Source organism: Sus scrofa, chromosome 2 (assembly GCF_000003025.6).
Source record: "Sus scrofa isolate TJ Tabasco breed Duroc chromosome 2, Sscrofa11.1, whole genome shotgun sequence".
Lineage (NCBI taxonomy): Eukaryota > Metazoa > Chordata > Mammalia > Artiodactyla > Suidae > Sus > Sus scrofa.
This window is the reverse complement of record NC_010444.4, coordinates 4938250-4964235: the sequence shown is the minus strand read 5'-3', so window position 1 is coordinate 4964235 and position 25986 is coordinate 4938250. Positions and strand designations below refer to the sequence as shown.

Sequence of the window (25986 nt, the reverse complement as noted above, 5' to 3'; positions counted from 1 at the left end):
GGCCAAGGGCGGGGGTGCGAGCGGCGCAGGGAAGCTTGGGCGCGCCGCCGGCGCCCTGGCGCGTGACGTTCTTCCTGTGCGCCGCCTAGCGTCTCGGTCGCGCCGGTTCCTCAGCCTCAGAGCTGTGAAGGTGACAGCGGGAGGTGACCAGGTTGGCTCCCGCGATGCTGGCGGCACGGCGATTGCTCGGCGGGTCGCTCCCCGCGCGAGTATCTGTGCGTTTCAGCGGCGACACGGTGAGGCCCAGCTTGGCTTGGGCCAGGAGTGCTCGCGGGCCGGGTCTCGCGGCCGCACCTGTGCGCGCGCCTTTCCTGGGGGCTGTTAGTGCTTTCTGGACAAACCCTCATCTTCCCAGCCGGGTGGAAGGATGCCGATCCTGCCTGGGTGTAGAAGGGGAACAGGGACAAACGGGAGGCTGATACACCCCCGCCCCCAGCCCTTGGCTTCCCTTATATAATAGGGGCGCGACCTAGCAGAACATTTTGCAGGCGGCATCGCGTCCTTGGGCCATTCCTTCCTCGCCACAACCTTGTAGGGCGTGAAGGTGCCATTGCCCCATTTTACAGATGCAGAAAAGATCGGCATCTTTGGAGAGGGACTTGCGCCTCTTCATTCCTTCTTCAGCGCTCTGCTCCTTATATTGTTTTTTAAGGCGATGGGTGTTGGGAAGCCTGGTCCCCTTAGCCTTCAGCTGGGTCATATGGAATTCCAGACCTCATCTCTCCACAGTTTTATCCCGAGCAGACCTCCCTCTGTCATTTTGTGTCCCAGCCCCAGTGAGGCATTTCTTTTCCTTCAGAAAACACATTTTGTTTCCAGCAAAGTTGAGTGATGTAAGACTTTGGCCTAACCAAGTTTTGGTCCAGTGGCACGGCCAGACCAGTAAATGGACATGACATCACATTGGGACCAGGGAGGTAGTGCGGTGCTGTGGTTTAGGGGTGGGCTTTGGCCATGTCCAGACCTGAGCTTAGATTCCTCTGCTGCTTTGGGGTGTGGGCCCTTCCATAATTCCATTTTGCTCTGAGCCTCAGTTTCCTCTTCTATAAAATGGGAATCATTCCCATCTCAGAGTTATGAAGATACAATGGGCTTTGGATATAAGTTGCTTAGCCTTGTGCCTGCTCACGGGAAGTGGTGGTGGTAGCTACAATGCTGCGAAGGGTTCTAAGGCTTAGGTCCCCACCCTCCTCCCAGCCCAGCCCTATAATCAGGGACACCCAAGAATCTGTACCTTCTGACCTGGCGCCTGTGACCTCAGAGCTCTGCTGAGCCTGCTGACCCTCTGTGTCCCCAGACAGCGCCCAAGAAAACCTCATTTGGCTCGCTGAAGGATGAAGACCGGATCTTCACCAACCTGTATGGCCGCCATGACTGGAGGTAGGATGGTGCCCTTAGGCTGGTGGGTCCCAAGGCAGGGCCTCCCCTCACTGCCTTACCCACTCTGTCCAGACTGAAAGGTGCCCAGAGCCGCGGTGACTGGTACAAGACAAAGGAGATTCTGCTGAAGGGACCTGACTGGATCCTGGGTGAGGTCAAGACGTCGGGCTTGCGGGGCCGTGGAGGCGCTGGCTTCCCCACCGGCCTTAAATGGAGCTTCATGAATAAGCCCTCAGATGGCAGGTGTGTGTAGGCAGGCAGAGACGGGGTTTCAGCAGAGACTTTGGGGGTGGCTGTGGCTCACCTGGGTCTTTGGGCTGTTTTCTTGGAAACTAAGAGAGAATGAAGTGGGAAAACATTACCAGAGCTAAAGTAGGTGGGACTTGGTCTCTGTCCTCTTCCTCAGGGGAGACCTGAGGGCCAGTGAAATCGACATGACTTTGACCCTGGCAGATTTCAGTTCCTAGCTCTGCCTTTTCATCATACAGCTTTGGGCATGCTCCTGGCCTCTTTGTAGCTCAGTTTTCGGTTCTGTAAATGGATATGTATTTTGCAAGGATTAAAGAGAGAGTGTTCTTTAAGAGATAATGCACTTTGGTGGCACATAGAAAGTAAATGATAAGTGCCAAGTATTTTACCTCTTTGTGGCTTCAGAGATATAGCGGAGCTTCAGGAAACACACTCTGTGACCAAGGACAAGTTTGGACTCTGGGGAAAGCGCTAGGGAGACATTTGGACTGAGCAGAACGAATAGCTTTCCTGTGGTCATAGCCACCCAAGTGTGGAATAGGCAGAGATTTCCCTGCCATTGGCGGTGAGCAGGCAGAGCCCCTGGGAACACGTTGGGAGGACAACAAGGAGATGGCGTTGAGCCTCCCCTGGGCGGAGTGGGGTGGCATGTGGTCGAAGGTCCAATCCTGGTGGCCCTACAGCCTGAGTGACCTGCTGGCTCCCACAGGCCCAAGTATCTGGTGGTGAATGCTGATGAGGGGGAGCCCGGCACCTGCAAGGACCGGGAGATCATACGCCACGATCCCCACAAGCTGGTGGAAGGCTGCCTGGTGGGGGGCCGGGCCATGGGCGCCCGCGCCGCCTACATCTACATCCGAGGGGAGTTCTACAACGAGGCCTCCAATCTGCAGGTGGGCAGGGGGAGGGCCGTCACCAGAGAGGGTGCTCGACGTGCATTCACAGCCCGTTGCTGGCCAGACCTGTTCTTAGATTTTACCGGTGACTCTGTCCGGGGTGGAACGGTGAGAGTGGTGACCACTCCTGCGCACCTTGTGTCGTGAATGGGACCTGGTCCCCAAAGCCTCCTTCGCTTTCTATATGTTCCAGCGCCTCAGCCTGGGAGGCCTTCCAGGGCTCCATGACTCCTGGGGCAGGGGTAGGCTGGGGAGCTCACATGTGGGCATTTTTCCTGTAGGGGCGTCAAGGGGTCATTTCAGTGATTCTCGGCTTAGTCATGCCTGTAGTAATTAGTTCAGGGCCAAAACCTCATCCTTCTGTTAGGCTCCTACTTGCCAGTGACAAGGGATGTGGCACCTGAAACAGTGCCTGGCACATGGCTGCATTGTGCATAAGTGCTATTGCTATTACATATTTAAAAATAAGTCTTCAGGGTCTTTTCCTGTACTAAGAAGCAATACGCCTTCATCATAAAAATAGGAAACCACACACAAAAGAGAAATCCCTCATAGATCCACTACCTAGAGAAACTACTTGCCGAAATTTTCGTTATCTCCTTGAAGTCTTTAAAAAATACATATAGGGAGTTCCCCTTCGTGGCTCAGTGGTTAACGACCCCAACTAGAATCCATTAGGATGCAGGTTCGATCCCTGGCCTTGCTCAGTGGGTTAAGGATCCAACGTTGCCACGAGCTGTGGTGTAGGTCGCAGATGTGGCTCAAATCCCATGTGGCTGTGGCGTAGGCCAGCAGCTGTAGCTCCGATTCGACCCCTAGCCTGGGAACTTGCATATGTCATAAGTGCAGCCCTAAAAAAAGAAAAAACAAAATCAAAAACATACAGTTGGAGAGTTGGTCAATGTTATTCCAAAAGCAGCATACACGTAAAAATCCCACCCCTCTCCTGGGGGCCCTCTGCTCGTGTTCAGGGGAGCTTTTACTCTGGACTTTAGCGATGGGCTCACTGGGCCTGTACCCCTTCCACTCACACACACTGTTCCTGGGCTCCCGGGGACGGTCCCTCACAGCCCTTTCCCACAGGTGGCCATCCGAGAGGCCTATGAGGCTGGTCTGATCGGCAAGAACGCCTGCGGCTCCGGCTACGATTTTGACGTGTTTGTGGTGCGCGGGGCTGGGGCCTACATCTGCGGGGAGGAGACCGCGCTCATCGAGTCTATCGAGGGCAAGCAGGGCAAGCCCCGCCTGAAGCCGCCCTTCCCCGCAGACGTGGGTAAGACCTGGCACCTGGCCTCATCCTGGGCCTTGCCCTGTGTCCTGTGGAACCCGGGACCTGGCTTCAGGTAGTTTCTGAGTTCCTTTTGTACCCGGGGCCAGACACAGAGTAGGGCGGTAACAACACAGGGGTACCCCTAGTGCCACCTGCAGCCCCTCCTCCTGCCTCAGCCCCCACGCTTTGTCTGACCCTTCAGGAGCTAGAGGCAGGGTGCTGGAGGCGCTGCGGCTCCAGCTGGAATCTGGGGGCCAGTGGGGGACAAGAATAACAAAGGGGTGAAAGCGGGGCTTTCTGCCACAAGAGCAGGACCTGGACAGGCCTCACTGCCAGGAAGCCTGGCCCAGCCTGTCGCTGCCACTGGCAGCCACCAGTTTCTCATCCCATCCCCCCACCCCACCCAGGAGTGTTTGGCTGCCCTACAACCGTGGCCAACGTGGAGACAGTGGCTGTGTCCCCTACCATCTGCCGCCGTGGGGGCGCGTGGTTTGCCAGCTTTGGCCGAGAGCGCAACTCCGGCACCAAACTGTTCAACATCTCTGGCCACGTCAACCACCCGTGCACTGTGGAGGAGGAGATGTCTGTGCCACTGAAGGAGCTGATTGAAAAGCATGCGGGTGAGGCCTGGGGCCGGCCAGCGGGTAGTGGGGGCGGGAGCCCAGGAACAGAGCTGGTGGCAGGGCCTCGGGAGCCTGGGCTGGGGTGGGGGCTGGCAGGGTGTGGGCAGGCAGTTGTGCCTGCCCCAGCCCTGACCATCCTTTTGGGGACTGGCTGGGGCCCCAGGAGGTGTCATAGGTGGCTGGGACAACCTCCTTGCTGTGATCCCTGGTGGCTCATCCACCCCACTGATCCCCAAGTCCGTGTGTGAGACGGTGCTGATGGACTTTGACGCGCTGGTGCAGGCACAGACGGGCCTGGGCACGGCTGCGGTGATTGTCATGGACCGCTCGGTAAGCGTTGGCCCATGCGCCTCTCCCAGTGCCTGCCTTACGCCAGCCTGGTTAGTTACCCCATCCTGGGTGTCTTGGAGAACTGCCAGCTCCTAGGTCCCAGTTGGTGTAACCGGAGATAGTGAGGTGGGACGGGGAGGGGAGCAGGGCTTCTCTGGGAGAGAACACCTGTGGAGCCTGGCAGTTCAGGATGCCCGGGGAGGCTGGCGGCAGGAGGGCCTGCTGCCATGCGCTGAGGCTCAGGCCTTGGGTGCCTCCTCACTGCCCCTTGTCACCCCAGACGGACATCGTGAAAGCCATCGCCCGCCTCATCGAGTTCTACAAGCATGAGAGCTGTGGCCAGTGCACCCCGTGCCGTGAGGGTAAGCGCGCTGTGCGGGCCGGGCCTTCTCTGCGGCCCGCCCCAGGCCCGGGCTGGGTACAGGACAAGCATGGCTTGGGCTTGGACCCGGAGAAACGCCGCTGCTTCCCAGCCTGCAGTGGCTTCTCCTAGTCCCACCCTCCCCGTGTTCTGTACCCCTCAAGTTCCGTGCTCTGTGCCCCAGCGTGGGGTGCTCAGCGGGCCCTCTCTTGCCGCCACGGCTCAGGTGTGGACTGGATGAACAAGGTGATGGCCCGCTTTGTGAAGGGGGACGCCAGGCCGGCTGAGATCGACTCCTTGTGGGAGATCAGCAAGCAGATAGAAGGCCACACCATTTGCGCCCTGGGCGACGGAGCCGCCTGGCCTGTGCAGGTACCCACTGCCCCACTGCGTGGCACTCTGCTGGGGGCGGGGGTGGCGCTGAGGGCCCAGGCCTTGGGGGCCTTTCAGCCCCTGCCTCACACAGCACCTCACTTCCCCAGGGCCTGATCCGACACTTCCGGCCCGAGCTTGAGGAGCGGATGCAGCAGTTTGCCCTGCAGCACCAGGCCAGGCAGGCTGCTTCCTGAGCCTTGGGCTCTCTGGACAATAAAGCAGGTGCTGCCCAGGCTCTCGTTGCACCTTCTCTGTGGTCTCGCTCTTCCCTCTGCCGCTGTGCCCTTTACTCATGGAGGCTTGTCTCCCAGGCAGATGGAGGTTTGGGAGGAACAGGTCAGCACAATATTACACCTTGGCTTTTGGGGGGTCAGCCTGTCATAGACCTCCTGAGCACTTACCCCTCAGTGCGGGGGAGCAGGGGTCGGGAGGGGAGCGGTGGCCCTGGAGGGCGGGAGGAAGGCGAGCAGGCCTGTCTGCCCCCGGGAGGGAGTGGCAGGGAAAGAACAGACTGCCCAGTCAGGTTTGAAGGAGAGGTTTATTCTTGCTTCATGATTGGGCAGCGGGATGGATTTGAAAGAGGGGCAGGAAGGGATTGAAGGGGCTGGGTGTGGTGGGTGAGGCAGCTCCAGGTCTTCCCAGCTCCGTGGGAACTGCCGAGGGCTGGTTTGGGGAGGGGCGGTGAGCAGGCCCAGATGGGGGGCCCCTGCTAGTCGCTGAGCTGGAGGGGCGCACCGTCCAGCGGGTGCCACAGCTCCAGCCGGCAGTCACTGCGACCCAGGCATTCACGCCAATGTTGCTGGCGCTCCCCGCTGGCCCGGCTACTCAGCTGCACCCCACCTGGGTTGGGGGACAGGTCAGGAGCCATGTGGGAGCCCACTGGACCCCCCTCCCCAGCTCCCCACCTTCCCACTCACCAATGAAGTCGTTGGCCGTGCCCAGGTCATAATCCCACACGGACACCAGCAGCGTCTTCTGGGCCAGCTCCTCCCTTGGGCCGCGTAGAAGAACTCCTGCGGGAGGGGCAGGAAGGAGGCTGACCAGGGCAGGGGGACGGCTCCGGCGAGCTGGGACTGGGACCTCGCTCTCCGAGGCGGGATGCTGCCCAGCAGCCAGCACTGCCCCCTCTGTGGCCCCGGCCTACCTCGTTGAACTCGGGGTTCAGGGTCTTCTTCCGAACACTGGTCTTATATTTGGATTTCTTCCCCACGTTTGGATGCAGGAAGCTGATTGGGAAGGATGGGCTCAGGGTGGGCGCGGCCCTGGAGAGGTGAGTCCCATAAGGGCTCTGAGGAACCCCTGCTGCCCACCTGTCACCCTGTTCACACTCACAGGCGGACGAAGGGGTCTGAGTAGCCATTGGCATCCATGGGGGCGAGGTGGGCGCAGCGTAGCACACCCACCAGCAGGCCGCCCCGCTGAGAGCTGTAGCACAGCGACAGCAGGATGCGCCCACGCTCCTCTCCTGCCGCCTCTGCCTCCAGCTCCTCCTGCAGGGGTAGGCTGGGTCAGCCCCCGTGTGGCCCACAGTCCAGCCACCCACCAGCGCTGGCCCTGATGTGAGGACTCAGACTGGCTGCAGAGAAATCAGGCCCAGGATTTGATTTCATGGTGCAGTTTCCAAAGACAGTCACTGGCCCAGTGGCCTGGAGGTCAGCCATACCCTCCAGGGCCCGAGAAGGAGAGGGGCTGGCTCAGGCCATGTGACTGGTCAGTTCAGTGCGTCTTTGTCAGGGGAAGGGAGCTGATGTCTGAGGGCCCCGAATGTGCCAATGGCTCCCTAAGCGGTCTTGCATTAGGACCCCGTCACCACCCTCCTGCGGGGCTCTTGCTAGAGAAGCGGCTCTGGGGCTGTTCTCTGCCCAAGGACAGACAGACCTCTGCAGCTGCAATACCCCGCAGCCCAGGAGGCCAGATTCGCCATGTCCTTTGCGCCGCTGCTCCCAGAAGGACTCAGGGAGGATGCCTGGAAAGAACAAGCTTCCCCACACTCTCTGTGGGCTCTGATTCGCAGAAAGCCCAACTGCCTTGCTCACATTCAGTTCTCTCGGGAAGGGACTGCCCCCTGGGCACTGGCCATGCACCAAGGGGCTGCTGCCTGTGGGGTCTGGGACAGGAAGGGTTTGTCCCAGGTGCCTGCCCCACCTGGTGGACTCCAGCTGGCCTGGCCTAACTGACAGCCGCAGCACCTTGCGGCTCCGCTAGGGGGCAGGGCAGCAGCCCCTTGCCCTCCATCCGGCTCGGCTGGGGAGGGCCCTGCCTCAGCTTTGTGGGCGGGGGCTTGGATTCTGGCCAGGTCTTTGGTTTCCCATTGCAGATCCCGTGCAGTCACCTTGACTGCCTCTTGACAACAGCCTGTCTGGGGCTACCAGCCCCAGAATGGCACCCACACTGCCCCAGGGGCAGACCTAGCAGCCAGGGAGCCCCACCGCATCCATTCTCTCCTGGACCTTGACCTGCCCTCCCAGCTCTGACCATGGACAGGTCCCACCAGTCAGCCTCTGCCTCCAGCTGGCTTGTGTCTCTGCTCTCTGAGGACTTGTGCCAGTTCCCCACAGCTCCTCTGGGCTGCCCTGGCAGGGGTGTCACCCTCTCTGCCCAGCCACCGGGGCCTGGCTGTTCCCTGGGACTCTATGAGTGCTCACGGCCTGTGAGAGAGATGGCCAAGCCTTCCCCGAGCCTGCCTGCGCCTGGACCCTGCCCAGCCCCCATTGGCCCTTGTCTGTCACACTTCAGTCTGGGCCACCCCAGACCTGCCCGCCCCCACCCCTTGCTGGGTCCTACCCACCTCATACAGAGACATGCCACGTGCTGTGTCCAGGCTCCTGGGCCTCTTGGTCTGAAAGAGCAGAGAGCCCGGTCACCTTGGCCGACACTGCCGCGGTCTCCCTCCCGACCCCGTCACAGCCCCACCCTGTGCATCTGCCCCACTCACCAGCCGCCGCCTCTCTAGACACACGTTGAAGCTCCTGGCTCGGTTGGGCACCAGCTTCCTCAGGGGCACCCGCAGCTCCCCCAGGGGAGGTGCCCCCCGCCGCCGCCGCAGCCGTGGGTCCTCACACACGCACAGCCTGGTGGCCACCCAGGTCAGACCTGGCCAGGCAAGGCCCCCAGCCCTGCTCCCCTTGCAGCTCGGGCCCCAGCCTCACCGCAGGGTCTTGCGCCGGGCGTCCTGGACGGTGAAGCCGTGATAGGTGAGCGTCTCCTCCCAGACAGGTCCCCTCGTACCCCGAACCGTGCGTGTCCGCAGCTGGCTGGCCTAGGGACCGAGCAGGGAGGGTCAGAGCCTTCTCAGGCCCCAGGGCCCTATCCGGGTCCCCCTCTCTGCTAGGGTCTCTGGTTCCGGCGGTGGGGAGCTGCACGCCTGAGGTCAAGGCCTTGGGGCAGAGGGGCACTGCAGGCCAGGCGGGTTCAGGCTGGGGGTGTGGCCAAGGGGCAGCCATAGGGACCTGCATCTCGCCCTCACCTTGCTGGCCCCCGGGAGCAGATTGGCCTTGACGTAGGTGTCCACGGAGCCCGAGGCTGGTGGCTTGAGGCCCTGGAAAGAGGGAGTGGATGTGGGAAAGGCCCGGGGTCGAGGCCGGGGGCCCAGGGACGCCGCCCCATCCTCACCTCGGCGCGGTGGGCCGTGCAGTGCAGGGTGCTGTTGTCCGCATCCAAAAGGAGGGTGAACTCGAGGGTGCCAAGCGCAGCTGAGGGCGGGGAGGGGGGCGGGCATGGTCAGCCTCTACCTCGGCCCCCGCCCCGGCCCCAGGCCTCCTGCCTTGCCCGTCCCTGGTCGGAAGCCAGGGACAGCCCTTTCTCCGTCCCCCACCCCCCCACTCACTGCTGTCATCTGAGTCTCCCTCTGGCTCTAGGTCCAGCTGTGGCTGCGGTGCAGAGGGGATGGCGGGGGTCACCGCAGGCCGTGGGTCTGGGGTGCGCAGGGCGGGCTCGGCGAAGGGGTAGAAGTGCGGGAAGTAGTCGGAAATGAGGCGGATGGGCCGGATGGGGCCCGGGCTCACATCGATGGCCATGTGCTCCTGCATGGTGACCCGCCCCCGGCTCGCTGTCGCCATGCCCGCCATGGGGGCGCAGACATGGGTGGTGGGGACTCAGAGGAGCCCCGTTGGACTGGAGATGAGGGGACTGCACTGGGCCAACCAGACAGGGCAAAGAGGCATCACTGAGAGTGCCAAGGGTGGTCCTGGGCGGCAGTGGGGACCTGAGGACAGAGCACAAGGTCAAGGCTGGTGGGGTGGGGGCTCCAGCCTGGAGGGGGCTCATGTGCTGGCAGGCCGGCTGGGCTACTCACCTCTGAGCTCCTCCACCTGCTTGGCTCCCAGCTGGTGCTGCTGGCACTGGGTTGTGCGCCTGACTGAGGGGACCCGAGAGCCAGGGTGGCCGTGGGGGAGGGAGAAGGGGCGGGACTCAGAACCCGTCCCCAGAGCCCAGGAGACCAGCAGTGCCCTGCCCTCCACCCCAAGGGTCCCTTGCCTAGTGGGAGGGCTCGGCCTCCCTCCTCCCCTGCCCCCCCAGTTCACACTCTGTCCGAGAGATATTTTTACCACCATCATGTGGCTCTGCTCCCAGGTGAGGAGGCTGGAGGGCCAGGGGTGACACAGGGGTGTGAGGGGCACAGGAGGGGAGTGTGGGGAGGAAGGACTAGGTGAGACGGAGGGGGCTGGGGAGGTGTTGGGAAGGGGGAGGGTGGGGGCACTTTGGGAAAGTGAAATGGGGGAGGGCGTCTGCCCTCTGGTCCCTTTGCAGCTCAAGCTTTTAAAAACATGCTCCACACCTCTCTTCCCCTCTCCCAGAGGGGAATAAAATCCGAATGCGTCGCTGAGGCCTGTCCCCTTGCCCCTCCCAGCAGCCCCCTTTCCCTCAGGTCCACCCAAGCTTTGAGCATGTGCTGCTCCTTCTGTCCCGACCTCCCCCCCTTGCCCTTTGAGTGCACCTGCTCCTTTGTACCTTTGGTCTCAAGATCACTCTCTGCAGGGGACTGTGGCTGGCTTTTACTTGCTCAACTTCCCGTCTCTTCCATTGGTCCTTTGGGGCCACCTCTTCCCTATTCTCAGTCCAGGAGGTTCGTCCTGCTCCCCAGACCTTGCCAATCAATGAACTCCAAATCCAGCAGCCATGTGACAGGCTTAGGGACGGGCAAGTGAGCAAAGCAGACCCACACTGTACAATTCTGGGATAGACTGGCCCAGAAAGAGAAGCTGTTTTCCACTGATCACATGCTGTAGCATGCCATCTTAGAGCTGTTGCCCTCTCCTCACCTCTCATCCCTGTGGTGTAGAAAATGTTCCTGAGGCTGAGGCCAATATAGTGGAAGCCCAGAAAGAGACAGGGAGCCTCAGCTCCTGGATCCAGCTATGCCTGAAGCTAGTATCTCTCTAGTTTGTCATCACCATTCCTCTCTTAGCAGTCAGCTAGTGGGTGGAGTTCTCTATCGCTTGTCCTGCCTAATACTGCCCAGTCTGCCACATCAGGGTCAGACCATCATTCCCTCAGCTCTCTCACAGAACCCTGCTTTACGTTTTTTTGGTGTTTTTTTTTTTTTTTTTTCTGGCTGCCCTGTGGCATGTTGTTCCCAGGCTGGAGATCAGATCCGAGCCACAGACGTGACCTAAGCCACAGCTGCAACAACACTGGAACCTTAACCCACTGTGCTGGGCCGGGGATCAAATCTGCATCCCAGGGCTCCCAAGATGCTGCCAATCCCATTGCACCACAATGGGAGCTCCCTCCTCTAAATGACTGATACATAATTCTGCTATCATCTGGGAGTAATGAATGTGCAATCATGTGATTATCCCTGTGACCTGGTCTAAGGTCTCCCCCATACTGAGCACCCCCAGAGGGCAGGGTAGCCTCTAGCTTGTGCATAGATGTGGCCCCAGCACAACGCCTGGCACCTGGTGGGAGCTTGGTAAGTCAGAGCTTTGCAGTAAGCTGCGGGGTTTCTTTCTAGATTCCTGCCACCTGGCACAGGGTCAGCCAGACACAGAAGAGGGAACAACATGATGGCTAGGAGTCTGGGCTCCTAGAGTCAGAGAGGGCATGGTTCAAATCCCAACCAGGCGCCTGGCACATAGTAAGTACTCACAGGTAGTGCCCACTTCTGTGGGTGACAGTGTGACTATCCAGGGGCACCCCACAGGAAGCCAGCTGTCCCATGGGGTCTGCTCAAGGTCAGGGCTCCAGTGCAGAAGATGCAGTTGCCATGGAGTCAGGGAAGGCTCTTTATTTAGTCCTGGAGGGGGCTGGCCTGGCAGTGCAAAGGTGGGGGCTGCTCGGGCCAGGCCTTCAGCGCCTGGACAGGCTAAAGCCGGCCAGGCGGGGCTGGTAGGTACCAGGTGCCAGCAGCTGCAGGGTGAACTCAGTGATGATGGCCGTGAGCCCCCAGATACGGTGCGGCCCGTGCAGGAAGACAGGCAGTGTGTAGCGGAAGTGGCCCCCCTGGCGGAAGTGGGTATAGCCCTGGTTCTGTGCTTGCAGCAGATGGGTCAGAGGCAGAGCAAACACTTCATCCACCTGTGGGCAAGAGGCGGCAAGAGGGTAGACAGAGGGTGTCCCCCCCCACCACAGGGACAACCCGACCTCTCCCCTGGGCATCCCACTCACCTCCTCAGGGTTGGGCCTGAGGCTCTGGGGATCCAGTGGGCCCACACCAGCCAACACGGGCACCACAGTGACCTTGCGCTGAGGCAGGAGGAGGGCAGGCGGTCAGGGGAGGTATGGCCTCTGCAGGGCTTTGGGGCTGGGGGTGGGGTGGGGCCAGAGAGGAGGACTCCAGGGCCTTCAGCTGTGCAGGCCCGGTCCATCTGGCCCTGCCCAGGCCTGCGGACTGACTTAGGCCCCCCAAACACACTAGACCCATTCCAAACTCTGGGCCTACATAGACTGTTCCCTCCCCTTAGAAAAACCTTCCCTGGAGTTCCCGTGTGTCTCAGTGGTAATGAACTTGGCTACTACCCATGAGGACTAGGGTTCTATCCCTGGCCTCGCTCAGTGGGCCAAGGATCCGGCATTGCCGTGAGCTGTGGTGTAGGTCACATGTAGCTTGGATCTGGCATGGCTGTGGCTGTGGCGTAGGTCGGCGGCTGCTGCTCCGGTTCAACCCCTAGCCTGGGAACTTCCATATGCCATGAGTGCAGCCCTAAAAAGACCAAAAAAAAAAAAAAAAAAAAAGAAAAGAAAAAAAAGAAAGAAAAACCTTTTCTTACTTTTACTACCTTAAAATGTCCCAACTGTTATTCAGTCTCTACCTGTTTTGCAAAGCCGTCCCCAAGCTCTGTCCACCAAGATGAGCCGAGCTGCCTTCACCCAAGTACCTGAGCCTCAGTGTCCCCTGAGAAAGGGGGACAATATACCCCCGGCCCCGTCCCACTGGGTTGTGTGAGGATGGAACACAGCTGCCAGGCAGGTATCCGGGGCTCCACCATATGGCAGGAGTCCATGACCACTCCCTTGTCCCTGGGGGTCCCTGCTCCTAGCCCAGGGCAAGCAGAGGTGGTGAAGGGGATAAGGGCTGGTGGGGGCCTCAGGGCCTGGCAGGCTTACCTGGTCATACACAGGCTGCAGGACACCCCATACATGCTCCTCCGGCACAACAAGGCCCAGCTCCTCATGGGTCTCCCTCAGGGCCGTGTGCACTACGTCCCGGTCAGTGGGGTCACACTTGCCACCTGGGAAACTGAACGGCACGGGGAGCCTGGTTCTTGGGTGCTCATGGCCATGGATGGGTGGGGGAGCAGCTGTGGCAGAGGGCTAGTGACCCACCTAAATCCAGTCTGTCTCTAGACGACCGTGTCGGCGAGCTACCTGACTTCTCTGGGCTCAGTTTACCTCCTTGAGCAAAGAGGGTAAGAAAGAGGCCCTGGGCCTCAGACAAGCCAACTCTGCTTATGGTGGCCCCAGTGGCGCTGACATTGACCCTTGGGTGTCCCCCGTTCCCGCTGGGGCGGGGCCAGGTCAGGAAGTCAGGTAGCCCAGCCCCAAGCGCTTCTTCGGATCCGAAACTCGAATCTCCCCATAGTCGCCAGAAGGGGGCAGAGTCCTGCCTTTTTAGAGAAGGACCCCGATCAGAGACATGTCGTCTGCCTGAAGGGTAGCGGGACGCTCTTCGAAGGGTCCGCGCGGCGCCCGCGCAGTTGCACCGCGGCGCCAGGCTCCAGGCGGAGGGACGCGGGTCGCTGACTCCTGCCCCAGCCCGCTGGCAGGACGGGGCCTCCCCAGACCCATTCCACAGAGGCAGAAACCGAGGCTAGGAGAGGGTAAGTGCCCTGCCCAGGACCCTGAAGTCGCCGGGGTTCATTGGCCTCCTCCAAGAAGGGAGAGGAGTTCCTGGCCGGTGTACCTGACGTCACCCTTGTGCCTCCCGGCCAGGCGACTGGACCGCAGCGTGTAGAGCAGCGCCGGGACCCCGCGCACAGAACACAGCGGCACTAATACCGCGGCCGCCGCAGGCCGCGCGCGGAGCCGGACTGTGACCTCCGCTAGCAGTCGCCGGCAGCGCTGCTCGCCCTCCGCCGACAGGTAGTCGGGCAGCATGTCCGGCGGGGCGCGGCCGGGACAGCAAGGGCACTGGGCCGCGCGAGGGAGAGAGGGCAGCACTCACACTCCCAGGTCTTTCGGAAACCCGGAGGGGACCGCGGGAGGAGTCTCCCGTCCCCATGGGCGGGTGGGGCCTCCAAAGCAGCACCAGCCACGCCCACGGGGCGGGGCCCAACCCAGGCTGGAGGCCCTTCCTCGAGTTGGGGGCGGGCCCGGAAGGGGCGTGACCAGATAGCCTGGGCTTCCGGCAGGGGGGAAAGGGGAGGGGGGGAAGGGGGGGGAAGGGGAAGGGGGAAGGGGGAAAGGGGGAAGGGGGGAAGGGGAAGGGGGGAAGGGGCAGGGGCGGGCGCGGCGGAGCTGCCCGGGATGGTCTAGGCTGTTGGCGGTACCCTAGGGCAGCTGGGGTTGCACGTGGCCCGGCGGCTGGCCCCGCCCTTGCCGACTGCGGGGTTGGTAGTCAAGGTGTCTGGCTGTTGAAGCCTTGCCGGGCCCGCGTTCTTCGCGTTCGCGAGTGTCCGGGACCTCGCAGGAAGTGCTCCGGGATGTTTCCAGTCGGCGTTCAGGGGGTCTACGGCGCGCCCCTTCGGGAGGCGGAGACGCCAGGGGCTGCGGGAGGAGTGCCCGGCCCTCCGCTCCCTCCGGGCCCTATCTCCTGATTCCGCTGGGTGGCGCGCGTCGCACCCTCTCGTTCCAAAGGGAACCCACTGGAGCCCCACCCCTTAGCCATGCTTTTCCCAGAGCCGGGAGCTCGCCTCTCCTCCTGCCCCCGCTCTTCCGCACTTTCTACTTCTATAGGTGTTGGTTTACGTGTCACTTTTTCTAGAAGCTCCTGCTTGGAGTCCTGATCGCATTCTCAATCTCCTCTTCCACCCCCACCTTGACCCCTGCGGTCCCTGTCTGTGGTGTTCTGCATCCTTCTGCCACCTCTGGCTCCTTGAGAACCAAATTTGCACGTGGCACCTAAACGTGGAATGGCAGGTGCTTCCCTGAGCTGCACAGCCTCCCTCGCAGCCCTGACGCTCAGCTTGTGTCACCACCTTTCCCGTCACTCTGTGCCCCAACGAAGCCAACCGCACTGGGTAGAGCTTTGGGATGTCTGCCCAGACACGGGGGCATGGGCATTCCTGAGGCCCTCCTCCCTGACCTCTGAAGAGAGAAGTGCTCTGACCACCTGTGCCAAATGATTTAATGTTGGGGGGAAGAAAGGTAAAGCAGCGTTTGGAGGCGTCACCCCCAAGGCAGAAGGGGGCAGGTTGGGATGTGGGGGGGGGCTGGTTTCAACCCTGGTGCCATTGCAGCCTTGCTGTGACTCTGGGCAGGTCACTTCTCTCTCTGGGCTTCCACTTGCTCTGTTCTCCTTGTGAGGGGAGGGGGGTCTCTACAGAGGTGAGGCCAGGGTAGGCGCTCTGTACACAGGGCTCCTCCACCGTCACTGTGGGTCCTGGCCAGGCCCCAGGCACATGGCAGTTGGGGAGAGGAGCCCCATCCTTGCTGGGAGGGGCAGCCCCCCCTGATCTCTATCAGGCCGGATGTTGGGGAGGGGGTATGGTGTCGGTCGGGCCCTTGGGATTCGGAGGGGGCTTGAGGCTCCAGGGTACAGGCCCTGGTAGGTGAGGGGCTGGTAGGTGGCCTGGGCTAGCAGAGCCTCAGTGGGGGCCAGCAGCTGATGGTGGAGCCTGGCAGGGGTCCTGGAGGTGAAGGCTGGAGCTTTGTTGGGGTCTGGGGGAGGAAATGGTCTGAGTGGGTCCCATTCTCCCCTGACCTTCAGGCTGCCTGCCTGTCCCCCGCTCCTCCCATCCCAAGCTGCCCACCTCTTGGCCTTCGCTCTTACCGTTCCCTCTGCCTGGAATTTCGTACCCACCTTCCCCCTCTGTCCAAAACCTTCCCAATCCTCCAGGGCCAGCTCAGAAGCCACCTCCTCCGGGAAGCCTACTTGCCCTCCCTGCTCTCCTCTCTCTGCCCTGGGCCCCAAATTGTCTTAGAAATCTCTGCCTCCCCTTCTCTCTCCACACAGAAGCCCAGTGAGCTTGCTAAGCAGGCTGAAGCCCCTTCCTGGAGGCCCCTTGGCCCTGTCCTCCCATTCCCCTCCACCCTGCCCCATGCTTCCTGTGCACTATGCAGGCCCTGGTCTCACTGCATCTGCGGGCCTCCGGCAAACCTTTCTCCTGCTCAGTGGAGCCCTTCAGCAGACAGGGGCCAAGGCTGCTGCGCCTCCGGGTCGGGACGCTGAGCAGGGGCCGTGGAGATACAGTCCTAAAGGTGGGACGAGCAGGGGGTCAGGATGGAGAGCCTGGGCCAGGGGTCAGGGTCAGGTGGGGGGACCCCAGCGCAAACCAATGGGCATGACCCTGAAAGAAGGTTCAGGAACCAAGGACTTCGGCGATGTCTGGGGATAAGGATAGGGGTGAGGGGATGGGTTAGGGCAGCAGGGTGGACTGTCAGGGGCCAGCCAGTACCAGGAGTCCGGGTCACTCTCCCTAAAGCCCTTGGCAAAGGGGTTGCTGGCGATTTTCAGCTGGGTGATCTGTAGAGGAGAAAGTGCCATTAGGGGCCAGCCCCGGGGCTGGGGAAGGGCCCCAGGCTCAGCCACCCTCTCCTCCCTGGACACCCTAACCTGGGGGCCCTGGGCCTTGGGCCCTGAACCCCTCAACTTAGGAACCACAGAGCCTGTGGGCATGAAGGCAGGGGAATGGCTGGGGACAGATCCCCACTGAGTCCCAGGGAAGGAGAGAGGGCAGGGGTCTGTGTGCCTGTGGGGCCCAGGGGCCTGGGGCCTCAGAGTCGCCCTGTGCGATGGGCTGGCAGCTGCCCCACAAGCCGTGGCCTGACCCACCCGGTGGTTCTGATACGCCGTCACGGCCGTGAACTGGGTCTCCGTGAAGACGAAGGACTTGAAGTTCTCCTGGGCGTAGCGCTCGCTGTCCTTGCGGGGGTCCACGAAGACCACGTGGAAGCGGGGCTGGTAGCGGTGCATGGAGTTGAGAATGATCTGTGGGGGTGCGGAAGGGGCTGTGCAGGGCTGGGCGCGGCAGCCTTGTGACGGGCCCGGGTCTGAGCTTGTGCGTCTGCCGTTCTGAGCCAGGCGCCTTTGTGGCGGAGCGTCCTTGCCACTTGGCCTCTCTCACCGCCGCATCCCAGCTCTCAGGGACCTGTCTGGAATCTGACCCCCTGTCCCACCTGCTGCCTCCGCCCTGCCTGGCCACCATCATCTTTCTCTTGGATTGTCCTCTGCTGCCTTCCTGCCACTCTCCCCACCTCCACCGGGTGCCTGGGTCCCTTCTCCCCGCCACCCCCACAGCCCTGATGAGCTGCAGCTCAAAACGCTCCTGTGGCTCCCGCCCTGCTCACAGTAAAGACCAGAATCTTCTCTGCAGCCAACTGGCCCTGTAGGTCAGCGCTGGCCCCCCTTAGGCTCTCTTCCCCTCCCAGTGCCCCTCCTTGCTCCACTCCAGCCACAGGGGAGCCGCCTCACAGCATTTTCCAGCCCCAGGGCCTTTGCACTTGCTGTTGCTGCCTGCAACAGCTCCCCCCTTAGAAGCACAGGCTCCCTCCTCCTCTTCCTTCACATTTCTCTTTATTTTATTTTTTTTCTTTTTGTTGCACCCGTGGCACGTGGACATTCCCAGACAGGGATCAAACCCGAGCCACTGTTGCACCCCAGCTGTGGCAATGCCAGTCCTTGATTCACTGCGACACCAGGGAACTTCCTCAGCCCCCTTCCTGAGACCCCTGAACTGAATAGCCACCTCCGCCTCGGCCCCTCCCTGCTTCCTTTCCCTCCTGACATTTGTCCCCAGGATCTGTCATCTGGATTCTTTGCTCATCACCTGCCCTCTACCCCAGGAGGTGAGCCCATCAGGACAGGGATCGCTGTCCTTTGTGTCGGCAGGGCTATGTTCCTGCACCTGCGGTGGGCCTGGCCCCCCTGGCCTGGGCGTCCCTTCTGCTGTCTACACCCCAGCCAGGTGACCCGGCCCCCAGCCTTGGCTGTCAGCAGCAGGTGGGGTGCGGGGCACCAAGGCCATTGGGCAGCAAAGGCCCAGCCAGCCCTGGCCCCGGGCTTCATCACCGTCAGACTCCCGTGTCCCCTGCCCTGGCCCAACCCCTCCCACTGTGGCCCGGGCCTCACGTGGCCATTGTCATCCAGCAGATTGTTGGTCAGCTTGAGCTTGTCGAAGGACACGATCTGGCGCATCCACTGTGCGCCCTTGGCGGGCGAGTCGGGGTGGAAGTGCACGCGGCCGGGCGTGGCCGGGTCTGCCTTGCCGGCCACCAGCCAGGCCGAGCTGTGGAAGGCGTACCTGGGGACAGAGCAAGGTGGCAAAGGCGCCTCGACGGCACCTCATCTGCTGCCCCCATTGGCAGCCAGGACTGATGGTTCGCCAGCAGCTCCCTTAACTGCCCATGTGCCAGCGCCAGCTGCACATGAGGAGCCCGGGCTCCGAGAACGCCGCCCAGCTGTGTTCCCCATGATGCACCTGCTGCCCTGGGCCGGCCCACCCCGCCTGGCGCAGGATAGGCCCCCAACACTGCTCAGGGGCTGTGCCCTGCTTCACCCAGCGTGCGGGTGGGGGTCTGCCTCCCCGTTTTGGCACCTGAGGTCTGAGCTGCATCCCCCGCCAGCCCCCAGACCTGTATCTCTTGTCGTCCAGGGGCACGAAGTCCATGAGCAGGGCATAGTCGGCCAGCGTGTCCATGCCCAGGATCTTCACCTGGAAGGTGGGGAACATCCTCCTGCGGGAGGGGGTGCTCAGCAGCCCGCGTCGCTCCGCCCTGGCCCCCGCCTCCCCCCCCCCCCCACTGCTCATACCTGCCAGCCTTGGTGACAATCATCTCTGTGCCCAGCTGGTTGAATTCTTCCCACAGAGCCTTCATCTCCAGCTGAACCGTCACGCTGGACACACGTGGGTTCTTGGGGCCCTGCCCGGTGGCTTTGGCCGTGGCTTGGGCCCCGGTGGAGGTGGTGGAAGGGCCTGATGGTAACAGGGAGTCCGGGTGGGGCCCCCAGCTGGAGCAGGTCGTGGGCGAGGTGTAGGTCTCTGAGGGGGAAAATACCCCGAGGCCAGCAGAGAGGAAGGCTGGGGAGAGAGGACGGCAGGTAGGCTCCTGCTCACCCCGCCAGCCTTCTTTCAGGCTGCACCAAGCTGCTGCTTCTTCCAGGAAGCCCTCCCTGACTGCCAGGGATGTGTTGCCACAGGATCCGCGAGTCAGCATCACTTCATGAGGTCAATGCTTACGTAAAGCTGCTGAGATCAGAGCCAGGGTCTCTCTGGCCCTCCAGGAAATCTCTGGGCCATCAGGAGGCCGTGTGGCCCTGCACAAGTCCTTCCACTTTCCAGAGCTCAGTTTTCACCTCTGTCACTAGGGGTTCTTACCATGTGCCTCATGGGGCTGATGTGAGGGTTTGTGAGGACACACTCAGGACCTGGCACACAGTAGGCCCTTCATAAAGGACACCTGTTACAGATGTGGGACACATGGGCGCTCTTGGAGGTTGGGGGTGGGGTCTTTCTCTGTGGAGACCTGGCTGCCTCGCGCTGCTTAAGAACTACTGAGCTGAAGGAGAGTCTCAAATTACCACCAATGACTCTCGCCCGTCTCTGACCCCAAACTGGCCCAAATTCTGCCTCCAGAAGCCAGTTCTGGAGTTCCTATCGTGGCTCAGTGGTTAACGAATCTGACTAGGAACCATGAGGTTTCTGGTTTGATCCCTGGCCTTGCTCAGTGGGTTAAGGATCCGGTGTTGCCATGAGCTGTGTTGTAGGTCGCAGACGTGGCTCCGATCTGGCATTGCTGTGGCTCTGGTGTAGGCTGGCGGGCACAGCTCTGATTAGACCCCTAGCCTGGGAACCTCCATATGCTGCAGGTGTGGCCCTAGGGGGAAAAAAAAAAAAAAGCCAGTTCTCACATCTTTATGCTCTGGCCTCCTCACTTGTTTCTAAAGAGCCCTCCCGTTTTTTTTCACTCTTCAGGGCCATGCTTGGGGTATATGGAGGTTTCCAGGCTAGGGGTTGAATTGGAGCTAGAGCCACTGGCTTATGCCACAGCCACAGCAACGCAGGATCCAAGCCATATCTGTGACCTACACCATGGCTCACGGCAATGCCGGATACTTTACCCACTGAGAGAGGCTAGGGACTGAACCTGCATCCTCATGGATACTAGTCAGTTTCATTACCTCTGAGCCACAGTGGGAACTTCAGAGGGCCCATCTTTTGATCTGCAGTCCTGGCATAAGCCTTGGCCAAAAGCTTTGCCATGCTTCCCCCTTCTAATTAAAAAAAAATCCTGGAGTTCCCATTGTGGCGCAGCAGAAACAAATCTGACTAGGAACCATGAGGTGGCAGGTTCAATCCCTATCCTCGCTCGGTGGGTTAAGGATCTGGCATTGCCGTGAGCTGTGGTGTAGGTCGCAGGTGTGGCTCAGACCTAGCGTTGCTGTGGCTGTGGCGTAGGTCGGCAGCTGTAGCTCCAATTAGACCCCGAGCGTGGGAACCTCCATATGCTGCCGGTGCGGCCCAAGAAATGGCAAAAAAAAAAAAAAAAAAAAAAAAAAAAAAATCCTAACTACAGTGAGGTACTACGTTATACCCATAAGGATGGCTTTACCACAACCGAAACAACAACAAAAACAAAACCCCAAACCTTACAAGTGTTGGTGAGGATGTGGAGAAGTCAGAACTATTATCCATTGCTGGTGGAATGTAAAATGGTTTAGCCCATGGGGAAAACGACTGATAGGTGTTCAAAACACTATAGATGGAATTAGCATATGATCCAGCAATTCCACTTCTCGGTATATACCCAACAGGATCAAGAGCAGGGACCTGGACAGATGTGTGTACATTCAGGGTTCGCGGCAGCATTCTTTACAACAGCTAGAATGTGGGAGCATCCGAGTGTCGGCTGAGGGATGATCGGATAAGTAGAATGTGTCTCTACAGGCGATGGAGTATTATTCCACCTTTAGAAAGAAGGAGACGGTGATGCAGCCTGCAACAAGCATGAAGCTTGAGGATGCTACGCTAAGTGAAACCAAAGGACAAACACTGTATGATTCCACTCCTAAGAGGCACCTAAAATAGATTCATAGACAGGAAGTAAGGTGGTGGTTGCCAGGGGCTGGGGAAGGGGAAAGGAGAGGTAACGTCTCATGGCGACAGAGTTTCAGTTTTTCAGGTTGCATTAAATTCTGGAGATGGAAGGGCGGTTGATTGCACAACAATATACATGTGCTTGGAATTCCCACTGCGGTGCAATGGGTTGGGAATCCAACTGTAGCAGCTCACATTGCTGTGGAAGCATGGGTTTGATCCCCGGCCCTGCTCCGTGGCTTAAAGATTCTGGCATTGCCTTGACTGGGGCGTGGGTCGCAGTTGCAGCTTGCATTCACTCCCTGGCCCGGGAACCTCCATATGCCATGGGTGCGGCCATAAAACAAATAAGTAAAAAATAGGAGTTCCACTGTGGTTCAGCGGTAACAAGCCCAGCTAGTATCCTTGAGGACATGTGTTCGATCCCTGGCCTCGCTCAGTGGGTTAAGGATCAGGCGTTGTCGCGAGCTGTGGTGTAGGTCACAGATGCCACTCAGATATGGTATTGCCTGCTGTGGCTGTGCCATAGGCAGCTCTGATTCAACCCCTAGCCCAGGAACTTCCATATGCTGTGGGCGTGGCCCTAAAACAACAACAAAAAAGTAAAAAATAAATTAAAAAATAAATGTACTTAATGCCACTGAACACTTAAAAATGGTTAAAATGGTAATTTTATGTTATATATACTTTATTTATTTATTTATTTTTGTCTTTTTGCTATTTCTTGGGCCGCTCCCGCAGCATATGGAGGTTCGCAGGCTAGGGGTCGAATCGGAGCTGTAGCCACTGGCCTACGCCAGAGCCACAGCAACACAGGATCCGAGCTGCGTTTGCAACCTACACCACAGCTCACGGCAAAGCCGGATCCTTAACCCACTGAGCAAGGCCAGGGACTGAACCCGCAACCTCATGGTTCCTAGTCAGATTCGTTAACCACTGCGCCACGACGGGAACTCCTGTTATATATACTTTAACACCTGAGGCCCCTAGGCAGCGGTAGAATTCGGATGGATGGATGGGTAGATGGGGGATCACTGGGATGGTACAGCATGTAATGAGCTAACAGGAGGTCAGAGCCGTGCACAGCAGATGCCTGGTGAGAGCCCAGGGCCCGTGGCCCGTAAGGAGCAACGCTGAAAGCCGCGTGTATGAGAAGTAGCATCTCACTAAAGCCCCTGGGTGTTCTGCAGTCTGGGGGTGGGTGGGTCTCGCTGAGAGAATGGGCCATACTGGGTCCAAATCTGCAAGAGGAGCACGAAGGGTGGATGGGCTGAGGCCCCCACCGCCTGGGATCTGGCCGTCAGATGGGCAGCTGCCCATCACTCAGCCGTCCTGCTGGGGGCAGTCACATCATCCAGGTAACTGATGCCAGCCCAGATCATGGTGATGGGTCCCAGAGGAGAGGCTCATGTCTTTGCTGGGTCTGCAGGCTTCACAGGCTGGTCACCGGCTCCCAAGTCTTCTATGAGCCCTCGCCCTGCCCATCCTGGTCCGTGTGCCACCCCTGCGTGCCCTCAGTAACGCTGGGGAGGGGCCTGCCCTCTGCCTGGTTCCTCTAAAAGTCAGCATCTCTAGGGGAAGGAGGTGAGTTTCCCACAGGCCATGAATCAGGTCTGGAGGGGAAGTTAGAGGCTCCTTGTCCAGCCCCCACCTTGACACTCAAGGGGTGAGGCTCAGAGATGGGAGGGGCCAGGCTCAAGATCACCCATGCCTGATAAGGCTTTCACCTCTCAGATGTGGCTCTGTCCCCCTGCCTGGGAACACCCCCACATTTGCACTTGGGTGGCTGTGAGCCGATCAGCCCCACCCTGGCGGGATCTGAGTCCTCAGCCTGGGGTGCCCCTGCCCCCTCCTCTTGCCCAGGTCCTGGGTCTAGCGGGGTTTCCTTGGTCCCCAAGCCTGGTCCCTGCCCTGCCCCCCTCACCCTGGATCCTGAGCCCACCCATGGGGCTGCCCCGTCTTCCAGCACCTTACCTGCCATGGGGACGTTCTGGACGTCTGGCTCCTGGAGCAGGGCTTCTCAGCTGGGGCCTCCGCCTGCCGGGAGGGGCGGTCAGCCTCTCCTGGTCTCCCGAGCCATTCGGCAGCACAGCTTAGCTCTCAGGCCCTTACACGGTCTCCAGTCTCTTGGCAGGACTGTCCTTCCCTCTCGATCGCCCAGGTCTTGGTTCTCTGGTCTCTGCAGGGGGACCCCCGGCACTGGGTGTGCGCAGCCCCTTCTCCAAGCCACCCTCAGACTGGACTGTGCGAGGCCACTGGCAGGGCTGGTCCACTCCAGGCGCGATGCTGTGCGGGAGGAGGGCAGGTGGGAAGGCTCTGACGTGGCCAAGCCTCCTCTCCCCTCCCAGCTTCCTCCCCTTCCCGGCTAGGAGCCCCCAGCCCATTCCTGATCAATGGGCCCAGGCGCAGGGCGGGGGCCCATCTCCAGGACAGGCTGGGTGATCTTCAGGGACCCAGGCCTGGCTGACAGGGCCTCAGGGAAGATGGGGGTCACAGTAGTGGCAGGAGCACAGAGGATTCAATGGCAGAGGCGGTGCCCTCTCACCAGGGCTCAGAACCCTGACCTGGGGCTGCTGGTGGGGAATTGCCGGGGAGTTTGGGCAGGAGAGCCCAGGGGGCCATAGCAGCAAGTACTAACAGAGGCAGAAACCCCGCCCGGCAGGCAGGAAGCCCTGTGCTCCAATGACCTGTTCACCGCTGGCAGGACCCCGACCGTCCCCCTGCCTCAGTTTCCCCAACTGAACCAAGTGCATCCTCGCTCCTGCCTGGGAGGGGCTGGCCCAGCCTGGGCAGCGGCAAGCTGTCCCCATCCTGGCAGACCGTGTCTGCATAGTGCCCACAGGGTGGGAGGCCGGCCCTGGCCAGAGGCCTCTGGGTACGTCTGCTCTGCCCACGGGTCTGTCTGTTTTGTCCAGCCTGACCTGGCTGGGGCTGACATGCTAGGGGACGCCCAGATGGCAGGTTGGGAAGGCAGAGGAGGGGGTCCCCGGAAGCTGGTTGCTGCCATGTGGCCCAGGGCAGGTCATCAGGCTGGATCCCAGCCTAGCCCACTCCAGGAGGGAGCACTGCAGGCTGGCCCCCAGGTTGGAGTGCTAGGTGGGAGCACAGCGGGCTGGGGTCCCTAAAGTCAGCTAGAACTCCCCATTTCCTCCAGAGTCTGGCGCTAGGGAAGTGGGGTTGGCAGATGCCCATCCCTACTGGGCACATAGGCACAGGTGGGAGGGGGGCAGGCCACCCCCACCTCCAGCTCAGGGAGGTCTGCTGCTTCAGCCCCTGGAGCCCCAGGCCCCTGCCTGCCCAGCTGGGAGGAATCCCACAGATGGGGGTGGCACAGACCCACGCCCTGCTGTGGAGCAAGGCCTCGCCAGCCCTGGGGTCTGCTGCTGGGCAAGATCGGGGGCATTCTCTATGCTTGTAATGGAGGGTCCCAGCGGCTCCCAGGAGCACCACTCATGGAGGTGGAGCCAGGCCACCTTGTCCCAGGATGCACAGCGGGGCAGGTGGGAAATAGGAGAGATGATAGAGAGGGCTCCGTGCCAGTCCAGGAGCCCAGGGTCCTGTTATGGCTCCTGATGTGTGTGTGCATGTGTGTGTGTGCGCGCTTGCACACGCCTTTGGTCTGCATGACGGGAACCCCGCATCATGGACATGAGCACGCTGACCTGCCAGCCACCTGCATACACGATCTTGAGGCCTGATGACCTGCCACCGCTCCTGTGCACAGAAACATGCTCTGTCTTACACACACACACACACACACACACACACACACACACCACGCACAGTGGCGTGCCCTTTACAGACTCCTCCCCAGCTGAACTGCCCTTCCTGCCGGAGGCGCCTCCTGGCTCCTTGGCCCCTCATCCATCTTGCCTGCCAGCCTGTCCCTGGTGCCCCCATATTCTTCACACCTTTTCATCTCGCTGCTCAATAGCGGGAGGCCGCGTGGCAGCCATGGCCGCGGGGAGATGGATGGGCCAGGCGGTGGGGGGCGGACAGGGAGCGACGACCAGTGAGGACGAGCTCTGGGCTCCACCAGCCCCGCTGTCAGGAAGGAGCGATGCTGCCAGGTTGGGCATGGGAAGTGTGAGGCTGCGTCCAGGCCCTGGGCTCGTGATGCATCCAGAAACGCACCTCTGGGCTGCACCTCCAGCCACATATGGACCCCTCCAGAAGAAGGCCCAAGGTACTGAGGCTCTCAGGAACACGTGTGTGCACACACACACATGCACACAGCACTTGGGGTGGGCACACGCCTAGACACCCACACGCACTCTCTCAGAGCGACTCTGCCCTGGGAACGCAGGTGGGGTTGGGGCCCTCCTCTGGGTCATGGCTCCTCTGGAATCTCCTCGACTGGCCCCGGACAGTCTTTCTCCAAGTCCTCTCCCAACCCTGTGGGATCTTCCTCCCTGGGCCCTGATGAAAAATCATGGGCCCAGAGACAGCTCTCATGGGCCCCAGGACACACAGCATGTCCCAGACCACCCTGCCCCAGATCCTGAGGTCACAGAGAGGGGCCATGCAGGACAGAAGACATGAACCACGGGCCCTGGACATCTTCCGCCTTATAGAATAGGAACCTGAGGCCCAGAGGTCTCTGGATGTGGCAAGAAACACAGGACACAGTGGGTGGTAAAGAGGGTGCCTGGGCTTGAAAGCGTGTCTCAGGACTGTTCAGAAGAGAAGGCTGAGGCGTCCCTGTTGTGGCTCAGCAGCTTAAGAATCTGATTAATATCCATGAGGATGCAGGTTCGATTCCTGGCCTCACTCATGGCATTGCCATGAGCTGCGATGCAGGTCACAGATGTGGCCCGGATCTGGCATTGCTGTGGCTGTGGTGCAGGCCGGCAGGTGCAGCTCTGAT

The 25986-nt window shown here is 60.7% G+C and overlaps 4 protein-coding genes across 4 annotated transcripts; 1 reads left to right on the top strand and 3 right to left on the bottom strand.

Moving 5' to 3' along the window:
- NDUFV1 (NADH:ubiquinone oxidoreductase core subunit V1) lies at nt 25–5728 on the top strand. The gene is made up of 10 exons (XM_003122438.5): nt 25–236; nt 1298–1380; nt 1453–1623; nt 2339–2522; nt 3609–3798; nt 4203–4415; nt 4582–4748; nt 5029–5110; nt 5336–5481; nt 5592–5728. Exons 1-10 carry the CDS (start codon nt 165–167, stop codon nt 5676–5678), a joined length of 1395 nt encoding a protein of 464 aa, XP_003122486.1. The 5' UTR covers nt 25–164; the 3' UTR covers nt 5679–5728.
- On the bottom strand, nt 6004–11083 carry LOC100525027 (double C2-like domain-containing protein gamma). Its single transcript, XM_013994018.2, is given in 12 exon segments — nt 6004–6324; nt 6402–6485; nt 6488–6497; nt 6629–6710; nt 6817–6974; nt 8273–8323; nt 8420–8555; nt 8634–8743; nt 8951–9022; nt 9097–9176; nt 9311–9688; nt 9779–11083. Coding segments are annotated over 11 exon segments (1155 nt in total). The 5' UTR covers nt 9552–9688; nt 9779–11083; the 3' UTR covers nt 6004–6193.
- NUDT8 (nudix hydrolase 8) lies at nt 11698–15428 on the bottom strand. The gene is made up of 4 exons (XM_003122437.4): nt 13829–15428; nt 13033–13165; nt 12094–12171; nt 11698–12003 (listed from the first exon to the last, which is right to left on the bottom strand). The coding sequence occupies exons 1-4, from the start codon at nt 14020–14022 to the stop codon at nt 11776–11778; spliced, it is 633 nt and encodes a 210-aa protein (XP_003122485.1). The 5' UTR covers nt 14023–15428; the 3' UTR covers nt 11698–11775.
- On the bottom strand, nt 16119–18855 carry TBX10 (T-box 10). Its single transcript, XM_021082741.1, has one exon. The coding sequence runs from the start codon at nt 16997–16999 to the stop codon at nt 16334–16336; it is 666 nt and encodes a 221-aa protein (XP_020938400.1). The 5' UTR covers nt 17000–18855; the 3' UTR covers nt 16119–16333.